This window comes from Rosa rugosa, chromosome 6 (assembly GCF_958449725.1).
Source record: "Rosa rugosa chromosome 6, drRosRugo1.1, whole genome shotgun sequence".
Taxonomy (NCBI): Eukaryota; Viridiplantae; Streptophyta; class Magnoliopsida; order Rosales; family Rosaceae; genus Rosa; species Rosa rugosa.
The window spans coordinates 37,676,316-37,692,366 of record NC_084825.1 but is presented as its reverse complement, the minus strand read 5'-3'; the positions used below and the strand labels follow the sequence as shown (position 1 = coordinate 37,692,366).

The 16,051-nt window shown below is 39.1% G+C and overlaps 3 protein-coding genes and 1 long non-coding RNA gene across 7 annotated transcripts; 3 read left to right on the top strand and 1 right to left on the bottom strand.

The window, feature by feature from the left end:
- Nucleotides 1-1,188, top strand: LOC133716727 (uncharacterized). Its single transcript, XM_062143398.1, has one exon. The coding sequence runs from the start codon at nucleotides 1-3 to the stop codon at nucleotides 1,186-1,188; it is 1,188 nt and encodes a 395-aa protein (XP_061999382.1).
- A 156-nt stretch (nucleotides 1,189-1,344) lies between these two features.
- LOC133716726 (uncharacterized) lies at nucleotides 1,345-2,779 on the top strand. Its single transcript, XM_062143396.1, has 5 exons — nucleotides 1,345-1,536; nucleotides 1,622-1,697; nucleotides 1,792-1,910; nucleotides 1,996-2,404; nucleotides 2,501-2,779. Exons 1-5 carry the CDS (start codon nucleotides 1,345-1,347, stop codon nucleotides 2,674-2,676), a joined length of 972 nt encoding a protein of 323 aa, XP_061999380.1. The 3' UTR covers nucleotides 2,677-2,779.
- A 566-nt stretch (nucleotides 2,780-3,345) lies between these two features.
- On the top strand, nucleotides 3,346-4,681 carry LOC133718365 (3-hydroxyisobutyryl-CoA hydrolase 1-like). The gene has a single exon (XM_062145199.1). The coding sequence runs from the start codon at nucleotides 3,350-3,352 to the stop codon at nucleotides 4,541-4,543; it is 1,194 nt and encodes a 397-aa protein (XP_062001183.1). The 5' UTR covers nucleotides 3,346-3,349; the 3' UTR covers nucleotides 4,544-4,681.
- A 6,030-nt stretch (nucleotides 4,682-10,711) lies between these two features.
- Nucleotides 10,712-15,132, bottom strand: LOC133715996 (uncharacterized). Of its 4 annotated transcripts, none has more exons than XR_009849295.1 (11): nucleotides 14,948-15,132; nucleotides 14,791-14,865; nucleotides 14,619-14,643; nucleotides 13,693-13,806; nucleotides 13,393-13,482; nucleotides 13,271-13,317; nucleotides 12,982-13,051; nucleotides 12,292-12,371; nucleotides 11,750-12,030; nucleotides 11,098-11,176; nucleotides 10,712-11,003 (listed from the first exon to the last, which is right to left on the bottom strand). It is a non-coding gene; the product is annotated as an uncharacterized LOC133715996 (long non-coding RNA). The 4 variants fall into 4 exon arrangements; XR_009849296.1 differs by having other exon boundaries at nucleotides 11,098-11,149; XR_009849297.1 differs by having other exon boundaries at nucleotides 10,712-11,176.
- Between the last annotated feature and the right edge of the window lie 919 nt (nucleotides 15,133-16,051).

Below are 16,051 nucleotides of genomic sequence, written 5' to 3'. Positions count from 1 at the left end.
ATGAGTGAGAAAGGGGAAGATGGAAGAGACAAAGCATGGAAGTACACAAAAAAATTGGAAGGGGAGAGATACTTTAGATGTGTATTTTGTAATCAAGTATGCAGTGGCACTATATCTAGACTTAAGCATCATTTAGCAGGTGTTGCGGGTGGTATGAAAGCATGTAATAAAGTCCCTGCAGATGTGAAGAAAGAGTACAAATTAGTTTTAAAAGTATTTAAAGATGATAAAAATAAGAGAAGCATTATGTTGAGTGAGATTGGGGAAGGAATTGGTGTAGGAAGTAGTAGTTTTGATTCTCCATTAAGTGAAGAATGTGGGAGTAACCCCAGTAATACTACAGCTCAACCAAAAACTAAAGGACCACTTGATAGATTTGTGTCTTCGGAGCCTAGGCAAACCGTATTGAATGAGGCTTACAAAAAAGAATTAAGGAAAGAAGTTTGTCGGATGGTTGGGCGTTTTATGTTTTCTAGAGTGCTTCCTTTCAATACAGTTAATGATCCGTTTTGGTTAGCTATGGTAGAGGGAATTGCTAAGTATGGTGTAGGGTTCAAGCCCCCTTCTATGCATGAATTAAGGACTTGGATCCTTAGGGAAGAAGTTGAAGACATTGATAAGTATTTTTTAGTCCATAAAAAAGCTTGGGAAACATATGGGTGTTCCATTATGTCGGATGGTTGGACCGATGGAAAGGGTAGGGTGCTAATTAATTTTCTTGTGAATAGTCCTGCTGGTTCTTTTTTTTTGAAGTCCATTGATGCTTCCGGTAGCATAAAAAATGGGTCTTTGATGTTGAAGTACTTGGATGATGTGGTGAGAGAAGTAGGGGAAGAGAATGTGGTTCAAATAATCACCGATAATGCATCCAATTATAAGAATGCTGGGATTAGGCTTATGCAAAGAAGAGAAAGGTTGTGGTGGACTCCATGTGCAGCTCATTGTATTGATCTTATGCTTGAAGATATTAGCAAAATAACGGTGTATGAGAAAACAATTAAAAGTGCTAAGCAAGTGGTCAAGTTTATCTATGGTCACACATGGGTTCTTTCTCTCATGAGGGAATTCACAAGCAATAAGGAGATTATTCGTCCGGCCATCACTCGTTTTGCAACTTCCTTTCTCACCCTTCAAAGTATCTATAAGCAGAAGCAGCCTCTACAGATGATGTTTAACAGCAAGAAGTAGATTGAGGGCCCTTTTGTCAAAAGCCATGAAGCTATTCAGGTTCGTGCAATTGTTCTTTTTCAGAAGAATTTTTGGAGTGATGTTGCATTTTGTGTTAAGGGTGTGTTGCCATTAGTGTGTGTATTGAGGGAGGTTGATTCTGAGCTAAGACCTGCTATGGGCTACATATATGAATTGATGGATGCTGCCAAAGAGAAAATTGCATTTAGTTTGAAGAGGAACCCAAGACATTATCAGCCAATTTGGAATAAAATTGATGCAAGGTGGACTCCCCAACTCCATCAACCTTTACACGCTGCTGGATACTATCTGAACCCTCAATTTCATTATGAAGAGAACTTCTCAAATGTTTTGGAAGTGAAGAAGGGATTGCATGAATGCATGGATCGGATGATGTCGTTTGATGAGCGCTTAAAAGCTGATATCCAATTAGAGATGTTTGACAAATGCATGGGAGATCGAGTTTGGAACTAGGCTTGCAATACATTCTCGAAAGATCAGGAGTCCAGGTAATGCCTAATATGTTATTCTTTATAGTTTAAATGTTTATAAATGAATTATTTGACAAAAATAACAATCTGTTTTTTTTTTCCCCTGTTTCAGCAAGTTGGTGGGAGCGTTTTGGAGAGGAAACGCCTGAATTGACAAAGTTTGCTATTCGTGTCCTTAGCCTGACATGTAGTGCATCAGGATGTGAGAGGAATTGGAGCACATTTGAGTCGGTAAGGTTAATTGTTATCAAGTGGTACAGTTATATAATAGGTTGAATGTTTCTAATATCTATTTTTATTTTTATGTTGGTTTTAGATTCACACGAAAAAAATAAATAGACTTGAGCACAAAAGGCTAAATGCATTGGTTTATGTGAAGTACAACTCTTTACTAAGAGAGCGAAACATTAGAAGAAATACAAAGAAGCTTGATCCTATATTAGTGGAAGAAATTGATTCTGATGATGAATGGATTTCGGAGGTGGAAGATCCGGTTCTTCCGGGTGATCTTTCTTGGCTTGAAGATGATCTATTTGAGGTTGATGCTATAAGGAATGTGCCAATTGAATGTTATGAACAAGGTTTGTCAACTAGAGTGCCTATTCATGTAGAGCCACTAGAGGAGCCGATCTTAGATGATGAGCCTATCTTGGATGATGATTTAGGATTTGATGAGCATGCTGCTTATTCACCTTCTCCTAAAAGAAAAAATGATGAAAGCTCAAGTAAGTATCTAGTGATTGAAAATTTGAAATATGCTATTTAGTTGTTTACTATTTACATATATATCAAATAATTTTAATCTCAAATCTTATATCTAGGTAAGGTAAGATCCAAGAAGAAAATGAGAAAACTTGCTGCATTACTTAGGGATGAAGATGATGAGATAGAAGACCTCACTTTGCCTCCCCACACTGATGCAGCATTGGACATTGATGATTGTGATGATATTCATGTGGGTGTGGATGGATATGATGATTATGAATTGGAAGAATGAAGTGCAGTTGTTATTTTCGAATTAATTTAGTATGAACCTATGTATTATTGAATTTAATGTTATGAGAGTTCTTATTTAGAAGTTAGAACCTTATTTAAGTATATTCATATTATTTATAAATGTAGAGTATTATTATAATAATTACGGAAAAGGCGGTCGCCTCAACGCCTTGAGGCACTCGCCTCGCGAGGCTCTAGGCGGTCGCCTTCGCCTTCGCTTTCGCATTTGAAAACACTGATTATTACAACACCTTTAGGCTATTTATAGCAACTCAAAAACAGAAAAAGACAAACCCTAGCATGGGTATTTATTACAGCCTATAATCTTGCCAGCATGGCATAATCCTCATCTCTTATCAGAGAGTCAACATTCTCAAGACCTGATGATGACCAGCATGATATAGTTGACTCATTAACAAAACTACGGTGGCTCGACCAGCGACTTATTAATCCCTCCCCATTGCACTATGTTGTATTAAGAACACTTAATTGAGGTACAAATTGTTTTTAATTGGCACATGATGCATATGATAATTAGACTAATTATGAACACACATGCAATATAGTTATTCTATTACAACGAAGTTACCAAGCACTGTCGCATCAGTTTGTCTTTATAAACTGGCCACAACAGTTTATTGCTCACTGAGCACTTCCCAATTTTCAGTAATCACATGGCTTCCTTCATCTCAGATCATCATTACAGCGATCCAGAGATTCTGGTACGAAAGAATAATCGATCTGTGACAACGTTGACACTCAACAGACCTCGAAAATTGAACGCGCTCTCAGTTTCCATGCTCTCGCGGCTGTCTGAACTGTTCCTCCGCTACGAGCACGATCCCCATGTCAAGTTGGTCATTCTCAAAGCTAACGGTAAGGCATTTTCGCCGGGGGGCGACGTTGCGTCTGTAGCTCATCATCTCTACAATGGCAATTTGAGAGCTGCTTTCAAAAGTTTCGCAACTGCATACACCTTAATGTACTTGGTGGCAACAAAGACTACACCCCAGGTTTCATTTCTCAATGGAATGACCATGGGGACCGGGGCAGGTGTTTCAATACACGGTAGTTTTCGTGTGGCAACGGAGAAGACGGTGTTTGCCATGCCGGAAGCAGCTATAGGAGGGTTTCCTGATGTTGGTTCCTCTTATTTCCTATCAAGACTTCCTGGATTCTTTGGAGAGTATCTTGGTCTTACAGGTGCCAGATTGGACGGTCCTGAAATGCTTGCTTTGGGTCTAGCAACTCACTTTTTTCCCTCATCGAAATTGGCTTCGGTAGAAGAAGCCCTAGTAAGAACACTCGGTGCTCTTCCTAATACAAGCTCAAGTGATGACCATGCTTTTATTTCAGCTATTCTAGATGCATACTCTGAGCAACCAGCTCTGAAAGTGAACAGTGCTTACCATCGTATGGATGTTATTGACAAGTGCTTTTCTCAATCCACAGTGGAAGAGATTTTAAGTAGCCTTGAAAAGGAGTTTGCTACATTAACCAACATAAGTGATCATCATGAATGGTTATCTTCATCAATTCAGTCAATGAAAAATGCATCGCCATTAAGTTTGAAGATTGCTTTGAGATTGATTCGAGAAGGAAGGCGGCTGCAAGGAGTTGGTGAGTGCATTGTTCGCGAATATAGGATTATTTGTCATGTTTTGCGTGGGGAAATCAGCAAGGATTTCATGGAGGGTTGCAGAGCTATACTGTTGGACAAGGATAAGAACCCAAAGTGGAAGCCTTCTAGATTAGAGCTTGTCACTGACCAGATGGTTGGCCACTACTTCTCTAGGTTGCATGATGACGAAGAATTAAAGCTCCCTCAAAGATCCAAATTGTCTGCAACTGCCATTTCCAAGCTTTGAGATTGATTAAGAAAAATTTCTCTCAGTTTTCAATTTTTTACCTAGTTAATAATTTTGTTTCATGCAGGGTAAACATTACTTTTTAGCATTTGTTTCTCCAAATCCTGGGATTAGTTGATTAATACAAACTTGTATTATCATACTCTGAAGTAAAGGCTTTTCTGAGAAATATATAGAAGCATAATTAGCTATGATCTTTAGTGTATGTTGTGCATTATATGAATTCACATTTTCTATTAAATTATAGTTTTCCAAGAGAAAATACATACTATTTGATGTACGTGTCCAAATTCCTAGTACATCCATTTAAAATTGAGCCATAGCTAGCTGACAGCAAACTCGACCAACTAATTAAACACCAGATTTGCTGGTGTTCTATTCCTTGCAGCTGGTTCATCTGCTCCTATATATAGGTCGGCTTCATAGTTTCAAAGAAAATGGCATATTAGCCTTACTTTTTAATTGATGTGTGTGTGTGTACCATACATGTGTGGCATTTGCTTTCCAAATTAAGTATAAGTCTACCATCTATGATCCTAACTATGTTCTTTCCAAAGAAAGTCCTTAATACCAGTGAAGGTTTCCAAAGGCCGGCCAGTAACCACTATTATAAAGAAACAATAAAGTTGAACCTGACCTGCAAGATATGGAATTTTTTGGTTATATTGAAATGCATGGATTTAGAACGTGTGCTTATCAACTAAACCTTACATTAGATATTTCTATACCTAATCGTGGGATCACAAAATATATAAATGCTGGCTCATCTTTGTACTCCTATATTAAACTCTCTTATTTTACGTCGACCTAAAAGAGCAAAACTTGAGCGAATTAAACGTGGTCAACATTGTTTGAATCCACCAATTAACTAATTATCAGTAACACACTTGCTAGTTGCTACTAAGCTGCTGTGTTAACTTCAGTGTAGCTGTTGTTTGAGGATTGAAACAATATTGTATTGTATTGTCCTCAAATGAATCTCAGCTCCAACCAGAGTCAAAGTCCAACGAGCTATCAATCTTGAGCGTCATTCTTTTTTTTGGCCAAGAATCCTGAGCATATTTGTACTTCGTTTACAACTACTAACATTCGTGACTAGTTGGTGGTTGCAATTATTCAGTTGTGTAAATTATTGAAAGGAATTGAATGGAGAATGCAAATGTAAATCAAAATTGAGAGTCACATGATTTATCATAGGACTTCTTATGTTTGATTTCTTTTGTTTTTTTTTTTTTAGGCAAACAAGAGTAATGTATTAGAAAAGATAACACTTAGGGGAGGACATGAATCTTGAAACAACAAAACTAGGCCCGGCCCTGGGAAGTTCAAGGCTTGGGACGAAGAATAAAATTGGGCCCTTTATATAAAAAAAAATTAAAAAATATTTTGTTGATGGAAGTCGACATCATGTGTGCCTCTTCAAACTAGGGTTTAGTCTAGAGTTGTAATAGGAAAAGGTTCTAGATTTCCTAGTTATGTTCGGATTCTATTACCTTTTGTGTACTCTGTAAATCCCTATATATAGGCCTCTCATTATCAATAATACTACGACAATTCTCTCTGCAATTCCAATTTACTTCAACACGTTATCAGCACGAGCCCTAACCCTAGCCTAAAAGAAAAAGAAAAGAAAAACAAAACCCTAAACTCCCCCTCACCAAAACTGCCGCAAGCTCTAGCCCGTGCTAGCCTCCTGCGCGCCTGCTCCCCGCGCTGCAACTCTGCCTTTCGCGCTGCAGCCCTGCCCCTGCAGCCTACGTCCCGCGCCACAGGCCCCAGCCCTGCTGCCTCGTGCCTACTGCCCCTACAGCTCCTACGCGCCCCTGCGCTCGTTGCTCCCCTCCTGCGCACCCGCGTGCCTGCGGCCCCCGTAGCCCCTGCGCACCACCTGCTAGTCCACGCTAGCGTCTGCCCTCCTGCAACACGCAGACCTTCAACCTGCCCTCCGCACGCACCGTCTGCTCCGCAGCAACCTGGCCTACCTGCTTCATGTGCACGCTGCTGCTGCCCCGCAACTGCTGCCTTGCTGCTACCCCACACCTGCTACCTTACTGCTGCCTCGCGTATCCAACACCGCTGCAAGCTCTGCCCCATCACACCTGCATCAACACGTGCGTGACTCAAGCTCCAAGTCATCAAGTAAGTTTTTATGATCAAAGTTCATGCTTTCTTGTCTTTTAAATTTCTTTATTTGCTGCAGGATTTGCCATATATGAACATGGTTTCGATTGTTTAATAAGCGGAATTGTGAGGATTCACGCAAAACGAACTAAGACCGTTCATAATCAATGAACTAAGAGTGTTCATAATATTCGAACTATGAGCGTTCGTAATCAATGAACTAAGAGTGTTCATAATATTCGGACTAAGAACATCCGCAAGTATCAAATTGTGACCATATTAAACATCATTGTTTGGTCTAATCCAAATATTCTTGGAAATCGATTTCTTGGTAGCATAGCTCGGAAATCTTATTATTATTAGTGTTCGTGGAAGCATTGACTCCGAAACTAATTCGTTCTTGTTTCACCCTTTTTCAGGATGTCAAACTCGAACATACTCGATTTTGTTCCATTGGATTATGCAGGCAAAAGATACCTTATGTGGGCTCAGGATGTTGAGCTCCACCTTATTGCCCGTGACTTATTACATACAATCCAAGAGCTTTGTCATAAAGGAACTGCTCCATACCCTCAAACTGAGATCGAAAATTCTAGGGCACTTGCCCTAATGATGCATCACATGGATATGGACCTCAGGTTTGAGTTCATGAATGAGGATAGCGCTATAAAGCTATGGCAAGCGCTTCGTGAACGTTATGGCAACGTTCGTGACTCCATCCTTCCGAATTTAGAAGCAGAATGGAATGATCTTCGCTTCTCTGACTTTGATACAGTCATACAATTTTATTCGGAAGCTCTCCGCATCACAGGAATGATGCGCTTCTGTGGCAAGACGATCACAGAAGAACAATTGATTGAGAAAACCCTCAATACCTTCCCTGTCTATGCTATGAGGTCCTATGATTTATTTCGGACTCATATAAATGCAAGATGGATCACAAGCTTTGAATAGCTTATTGAAGCTATGGAAATTGCTGAAAGGCAAGGCAACGAGCTTGTGAGAAGAGAAATTGATAAGCTTCGAGATAGCTATCCAGAGCATCGTCCCATGGCTAGAGAAAGTCGCCATAGACGTCATGATCCATATGATCGAAATGCTCATAAAGGTAGTCGCCAAAGGCGACAATCACGCCACCGTAGGAGCCGTGACTTTGAGGGACGAAGGGTTGGAAACCATAGAGCCAACGTTGGCCATGGTAATAATTTTCCAACGCCTCCGGTCCTAGGGACCATGCACATTGCGCCAATGCGCCTCAATCAAGGGAGAATCCTCTTCATGGTGTCTATTTCTGATATGGAACGTCTGATCAATGGACCCGAATTTGCAATGTACCTAAGAAGGTAGCCGCACATGGTGATCAAGACATCGAGTTCAAAAAGACTTTAAATCTGGCGATGAAGACAAAATGTTGCAGATTTTTATTTCGAATAGTCTTTTATTTTTCCAAGAATTATGTAATGGCAATTATGCCTTAATCAATAAATGACAATTTTGTATTAACTCTTTCTCAAGTGGCGCATCCAATGAAGTATGATGTCTAGGAAAGTGATTGAGATTAGTGGTGCTTAAGAGAGCCTCGCTCCACCGACATCTCTCTCTACTTCCCTGGTCATATTTGATTGGAGTTACCAAACAGATTGAGTGACTACAATTTGTCTAAGTTTGATTTCATTTTGGATTAGACTTTGGTTAAGAAACTTTGATGTAATCATTGGCTATTAATAAAGTGTCGATTCTTTTACTTAATGTCTTGGACATACCTTAATTCGAACTTTATTATTTGAAAGATATAAGAGCCAATGGTTTTCATGTGGAAACACATTGTGAGAATGGACAAGAGTTCCTTTGCATCACCTCTAATGACTACGGACATAAACGAGTATTAGAGAAACTTATGTGTCGCTCTAGTGGGTTGTATGCAACTACTATTTGAGTTATTGAATCCAACCATGTCATGAGAGACGACTTATGGGATTCTGACACATATAGGCTTTGGCATGACCGTTTGGGACACCCAAGTCGTGACATGATGATCCGTGTATTAAAGACTTCACACGGACATCCATTTTCAGAACAAAGAAAAGTATGAACCAAAAATTGGTTCGAGGAGCTGCACATGCGCCTCATGGAGCCATGATTGTGCAAGACCGGCCACACATGGCCGGCGCCGCCTACCCCCTGCGGCAAATATATGGCATTGAAGCCATACACCCTAATTCAACTCCTCTTGTTACTTCTAAAGTCAATTGTGACTTCATGACTCAACCGAAATCATCAATGGTTGCTTTTAAAGCCCATCTTTCGTTCTGCAAAGCTTGCTCTTTAGAAAAATTAGGAGCGAGACCATCCTATGCAAAGGACACAAAAAGAAAGCATACCATATATTCTTACGAAGAATCTAAGGGAATTATGTGGATTGATTCAACCAACTTGCGGACCGTATAGATATTTTATGGTGTTGGTTGATACGCAAACACACTGGTCACGTGTTATGTCATTGTCCACTCGTAATGCTGCTTATACTGCACTCCTAGCACATATCATATGGCTACGGGCTCACTACCCGAATCATCCCATTCAATCAATTCGACTTGATAATGCTAGAGAGTTTACATCGAAGATTTTCGATGACTATTGCATATCATTGGGTATTAATATCAAGTATCATATTTCCATATACACACCCAATTGGTCTCGCGGAAAAGCCACCATTAAAAGACTACGATGGTAGCCCGGACTATTGGTAATGCGCACCAATATTTCTGCTTGGGGTTATGCAATATCGCATGCAGCTATGCTAATTCGTCTACGACCCATGGCCACTCAACATTTATTTGCGTTACAGCTAGTGACTGGGTGCGAGTCTAATATCTCGTACTTATGCATATTTGAGTGTGCGGTTTATGTGCCAATCGCGCCGCCACATCGCATCAAAATGGGTCATTGCAATGAATGCATATTTGTGTTGGATATAAATCTTCAACTATAAGTCCGCTATGTAGAACCCCTTGACAGGCGATCTCTTTTTCGCTGGATTTGCGAATTGTCACTTTGATGAGACAGTCTTCCTGTCGTTAGGGGGAGATTAGAATGTCAATGTTCAACAGGAACAACAAGAATTGTCGTGGTCTGTCCCCACTATGTCTCATCTTGATCCCCTAAAAGTGACGATATCACATATACCTGCTGCAAACATGTCTGCAAGGATTGATGTCCCCACAAGAGGACATGGTGCCACCCAGAGGAGATGGGTACGGCACCACTACCATGGATGGTGGTATGGTGACGCCACAAAGGTGGCATAATGGCGTCATAGGCCATGGGTTCCGCTAGAGAGCATAGGAGACCCATAGGTTCGATGGATTCTCGCCCTAGGAAGAGAGCGAGTTTGGCACAACTTGATCCATTGATCATTGATACTCAAAATCCGTCTCATGAGAATATTCTGGATTGTGGTTATGTCCAAGAGACATCGTTGGGGGATGCCTCAATGTTATAACCAATTCATGAGAATATAGAGATCTCTACAAATTACACTAGTGTACATGAAGACATGGAATTATTGAGACCAATGACATCGAACCTTACTCCGTTGAAGAATGTCAACGTAGAGAAAATTGGCCTAAATGAAAATATGCGATCCAGGTTGAATTGGATTCACTAACGAAGAGGAAGAATTTCGGGCCTGAGATGCCAACACACTACTAAAAACAATTGCTTTTGCGACGCCTATTTTGCGACGGCAATTTGGGTTTTTGCGACGGAAAAAACTTTTCGCGACGGAAAAATGAGTCTTTGCGACGGAAATATTAGCGTTGCAATAGGTGGCGTCACAAAATCCATTTGCGACGGTAAAATGCCGTCACAAAATCCATTTGCGACGGAAAACTGTTGCCGTCGCAATGGTTAAACTATTTGCGACGGATACTTTGCCGTCGCAAAAAGATATTTTATTTAAAAAAAAGTGGGCTGAATTGGTTGCGACGGATGCTTTGCCGTCGCAAAAGAATATTTCATTTATAAAAAAAAAAAAATTGGTGTGAATTAAGAACATGCAAAAGTTATTAAGATATATTAACATTGTAAACTTACAATAAAACTAATGAAATGGTGCAATACAAAATGTCATAAACATACAAAATGCCACTCATAAACATTCTAGTCTGGTATACATAAACTACACCAAATCACATAACATATTTATACTATGTTGAATCGAACAAACTATGAATTACTCAAGCTGTTCTTTAGCATACTGAAAGTTACAAAAGGTAGTTGAATCGTTGTCTGCATCTGCCCCATATCCTCCTGAAAATGACAATCGATCCGTTCAAGGCTATAGTGCCCGATCAGTTCAAGTTGGTTTAGTACTGCACTGTGGTCTAATCAATTCACAGTTTCATTTATAAAAAGCAGGACATATGATTTACCTTTCATTTCCCTTTGTTTGCCATATGAAAAGAAAAAAAGGAAATGCAAAACCTGTATAAGGAAGCCACTCTGCTTAGGCTGCAATTTAAGCCAGACCAATACAACTTAGGGTAACCTTGACTTAATTCACTGGTTATTACACTATAATTACCTATTGACAGAAGAAAATCATGAAGTCTACAACTTGATTCACTGTATAATCAGTGTATACATAGACATAGCATGACAAAAGACAACCACTAAGTGAGGTAATTTCCAAATTGAACCCAAAATTAAAGAGAAATGGGGAGCTCACAAAACCTCAATGATTTGATCCAGTTCAATGTTCAAGACTTGGTTGAATTGAGACTCGCTGACACCATCCCTAAATCCAATACATAATAGTCAGCATTGTGGCTTACATCGTAAAAAGAACAGATGCTATATCAAACTAAATTGCAATCAAAGCCAAACTCACCAGCATTGTGACTTGCAAAATCTCAAAGGCATTGTAAATGGGTCCATTTAATGAAAAACAAAAACACTAGAAATGCAAAATAAACTTGAGAATTCTAATGATGAAAATAACATATGTACATCAGCATAAGATATTAGTAATGTTGAATTCTATTTTGATGAAAGTAACTATGAAGCATGCTAGTAAAAATTTACCTGCATCCACGCAAGCCTTAGGAGCAACCAGAATTGCCTCCACCAACCTCCCTTCTTCTAAACTCTACTCTTCCTGCTCAACCCGGTGCTGTTCTTGGAGATTTCCCTTAATGTAATCGGAGTTGCATACAGAACTAGTGATGATTGTTGTGAAAATGATTCAACAAGAGCATCTTTCTTTTCTGAGAGGAGTAGACACTTTCAGCAAAGCTGTAGTCAACAGATATAAGATCAGCTAAAATCTCAGCGGGGTTCGATTCTCACGATCTGGGCAATGGTACCTGTTGAAAAATCAATGATTAGTCAATACTTTCATAACTTTACAGCCCCAGGTTGAATCATGCTTGGTGGGCAACCCAATTTTCCACTTAAAAGAGCAACAAAATTTTTCCAAGTAGCTTCATATATATGCTACAAGATACACATTATAACTATATATAAGTTCTGAAAAGCCAAGAATACTATCAGTTTACATACACAAGATGACGTTAGCCATATATAAAACGTGATATCTAATGGCATTATGAATAAGTAAAAGCTACCTGTCCAGCCGAGTAGACCTTTTAACATAATCTAACCTCCCAAACTTGGTCGGGGCATGCTGCATAAGAGGAGCAATTACCTGGACATAAAGGAAAGCATCAGCAACAAAATCACTTGGGAAACCAGAATCAGGAACTGCAAGAATGTAAGGTAGGCTGCGATGCAGCATGATCCCAGTGAAAGCTGCAAGAAAATGAATCTATATATGGCCTCAATGGTTTGGCTAATTAGATGAAGAGAAACAACTAATATGAGGTAACAGAAATCTTTTATACAAACTTTTTGTTGAGAAGCAAGAAACTTTATCAAATCAGACTTTTAAAAGTACAAATATCTGTAGGAATGTCTTGTTTTATTTACTCAAAACATGAAACCACTAGACCAAGGCATGATATCAAAGACCTCTTCTTTTAGATTGTAATGGAAAAGGCAACCAAGATTAGACCACATACAACAGATTCATCTAACCAAGAATCAACTATAAGGTTCACTGAAATTGTTTGTTCAATTCACAGAAGTTTTACTGGTAACCCCTGTTCCAAAAAGATATTGGAATTGAAATTAACACGGAATACAGAAACCGAAATAAACCCAAAAGTGATCATATCAAAAGCAATCCCTAGGAAAATGAAAAGTGAACATACCGAAAAGAGTCGAAGAGGTGTTAAACATATATAACTCATACTTACCAAGACCAATTGATGATGCTACACCAAGAGCCAGCCACCATAGTCCAAATTGGAGATAACGGATAAGCTCCTGCATGTGTTGCACAGAGATTGAATTATTAAATGACTAACTTATAGTCCAGAAATGCGTACAAACCATCTGATCAAATACCACATTCAATAATGGTACAAAGTCCTACAATTCAATAGAAAAACAATCTTATCTAATAAGCAATCTATAATATTTTTTCCTATCTAACAATCTAAAAGCAAATGTGAAAAAGAGACTTGTATGCTTGAAAGTTAATACCTTTTCATGAGGTCTGCCAATTATCATAGTAGCAATTCCTATACCTCCTGCTATCATAATAAACAGCACAAATGAACCACCAGTTGCCATAAATCAGGAAAAGGAAAGCAGGCAATGTATACCTTACTGCAGCCTATATAATCATCAATGATGACTAGTCGCTTTCCTTCAGACCCAACCCTTTTTTATTCTGAAAGAGGTAATTCAAAACTCTGAAAAGGAAAGAAAAAAAAAAGTTAACTAAATACAAATTCAGATTATTGATACGATACAATTTCTGAAAGTGGTAATGTGATAACTTGACGGAGCCTAGCTATATAATCATTAATGATGACTGGTGGCTTTCCTTCAAACCAAACCCCTTTTTAATTTTAAAACAAGAAAATCCAAAATTCAAAGTACTGATAATCTGTCTTCGCTACCTCTATGGAGGCAGATGGGAAGTAATCCTACTGAATAGCATCAAGAAGCCCTTCCTCAGATACTTTAGGTTCCACTGAAGTTTTCACAGGTACACCATTGCCAAAGTCCACCTTCTAGAACCAGTATAAACCAAATTTAAGGTTTTGCAAGATCTAGAAGATATAATGTATAAAAATCCAAAGTATTGATACTTAAACTTATTTCCACAGTACCACATGTGGCGGCAGATGGAAAACAATCATGCTCGATAGCATCATGAAGTCCTCACTTAGAATCAAACAGTATTTAAATCCTAAGTCTCACACATATTCAGCTTTGTGATTATGATACCATCAATTTGCCAGAAATACCACCTTACTTTTAAACTGATTAGTAATCAAATCTTCAAGAACGTTTGGGTCAATAGTCATACACAATTTTGATGCTAATCATTCTATAATCGTTCACCGCATGTTAACTCAAAGAACCAGCAGGTAAATTACAGTAAGACAAGGATTCTCAATAGCCATAACTAATGACGTAAGGAAAACCATTACAAAATCCATATAAATATAGGGCATTAAGACAAGCAACAATTCCGTCTCTGCCTACCATACCAACTCATAGATTGAATTAAACAGCAAACGCATTGTAAAAGTTAAAAAGAACCAGAGAGTAATATACAATTAACATAAAGATTGCTTCACTACTAGAAATTTGGCCAAAGGGCTCCGATAGAACCACTGGATACAAGCAACACCACATACGATGGCATAAAACCACCAACACTAGATACGATGACATGAAATCACCAACACCACAGCTTAAAATAGCTGGAAGTCACCGAGTACAGAACATTCAACCCAACAATAGCAAAACAAAACAAAAACAAAAACAAAACCAAAAGAAATTTGGGATCGAGTAACCTCTAATCGTGTAACCTCACCTTGTATTGAAATTCTTGCCAAAATCTGCCAAGATTAACATCACAGAAAAAAAAATTAAAAAATTGAACAAGTCCTAACAATTTCAGCAAAATCAGAGGTACCCATGACTGAAAGGAAGTGAAGAAATCGAAAAGTGGAACAAGAATGAGAGAAGAAGAGCGAAAAAGGTACCCATTTTAGCAGAAGGCGAGTTCCAAGGTTTCACTATTCCAGAAGTTGCTGCAAGGCGACTAGGGTTTGAGGTAACTGAATCAAGCGAGCTATACTTTTAGTACATGAAACATAGAAAACGTCCAATCCAAACAAAGAAATTTCGCAGAGTGCTTACCACAGATCTGAAAACAATGCGAAGTATCTCTAGATCCAACTCTAATAGAGAGAGTGCGAAGCGGATAAAGATTTAGAGGAGCCTAGCCACAGATCTGAAAACGATGTTGGAGCCCTGCCAGTCTACCACAGATAACGCCGAAAGGACGTCGGCATCAAGAGAGAGAGAGAGAGAGAGAGAGAGAGAGAGAGAGGCAGAGCTACGATAAATGGAGAGGTGCGAATTGAGTCATTTTGAATAAACACCAATAGTAATACGACGTCGTGTTCGCCCTTAATCATGCTACCCCATTTAATTGCCGTAGCACACTTCTCAAATATATACAACGGCAAAACTGCCGTCGTGTATCCCGTCGCCAATGCTAGTTTTTGCTACGGAAATTAATGCCGTCGCAAATTTCCGAAGCGAATGCAATTGTTTTTAGTAGTGAACACCTCCTAACATAAAACCTGTTGACATTAATAGGTCTTCGTTATATAGCGTGATGAGCAAAAGAGATGATAATCTCGCCTTATGGCGCAAGGCTTCTCACAAAACGCCCTGGAATCGACTACGAGAAGACATATTCTCTCGTAATGGATGTCATTGCACTTGTAATACCCCGAAAAATCCAAATTAAATTCTGTGGATTTTTAGAAATGATTTCACGATAGTGGGAGCGAGTACGAGGCTCGGAGGAATTGTGGAATTAGTTCGAACGATTAATTTTCGAAAAACGAACGTTATTTAGGGGGTCTCAAAAAGTGACTTTTTATACATTGGGAATTTGGGAAAACTTCCTTCATGAAAGTTGTAGAGGACATTAAACCGAGTGCGTGCATATGTGGTACGTAAAAATCGGAGTTCGTATGCGAAAGTTATAAGCAAAATATGAAAGTTACTGTTTATGGTAGATTGGTATAAATTTGAAATGTTACTGTAGCCAGGTAACTTTTCTTCTTTTCTCTCTCCTTCCCCCGTGCTCTCTCAGTCTCTCTCTTCTGCAACTCTCTCTTTCTCTCTTCTGCAACCTCCTCTTTCACCACCTCTAGACCACCAAATGGCGAGCTGCGAGCATCGATAGACTCGTCTCTTCCTCCTTATCACGCATGTGGGAGTTGTTTA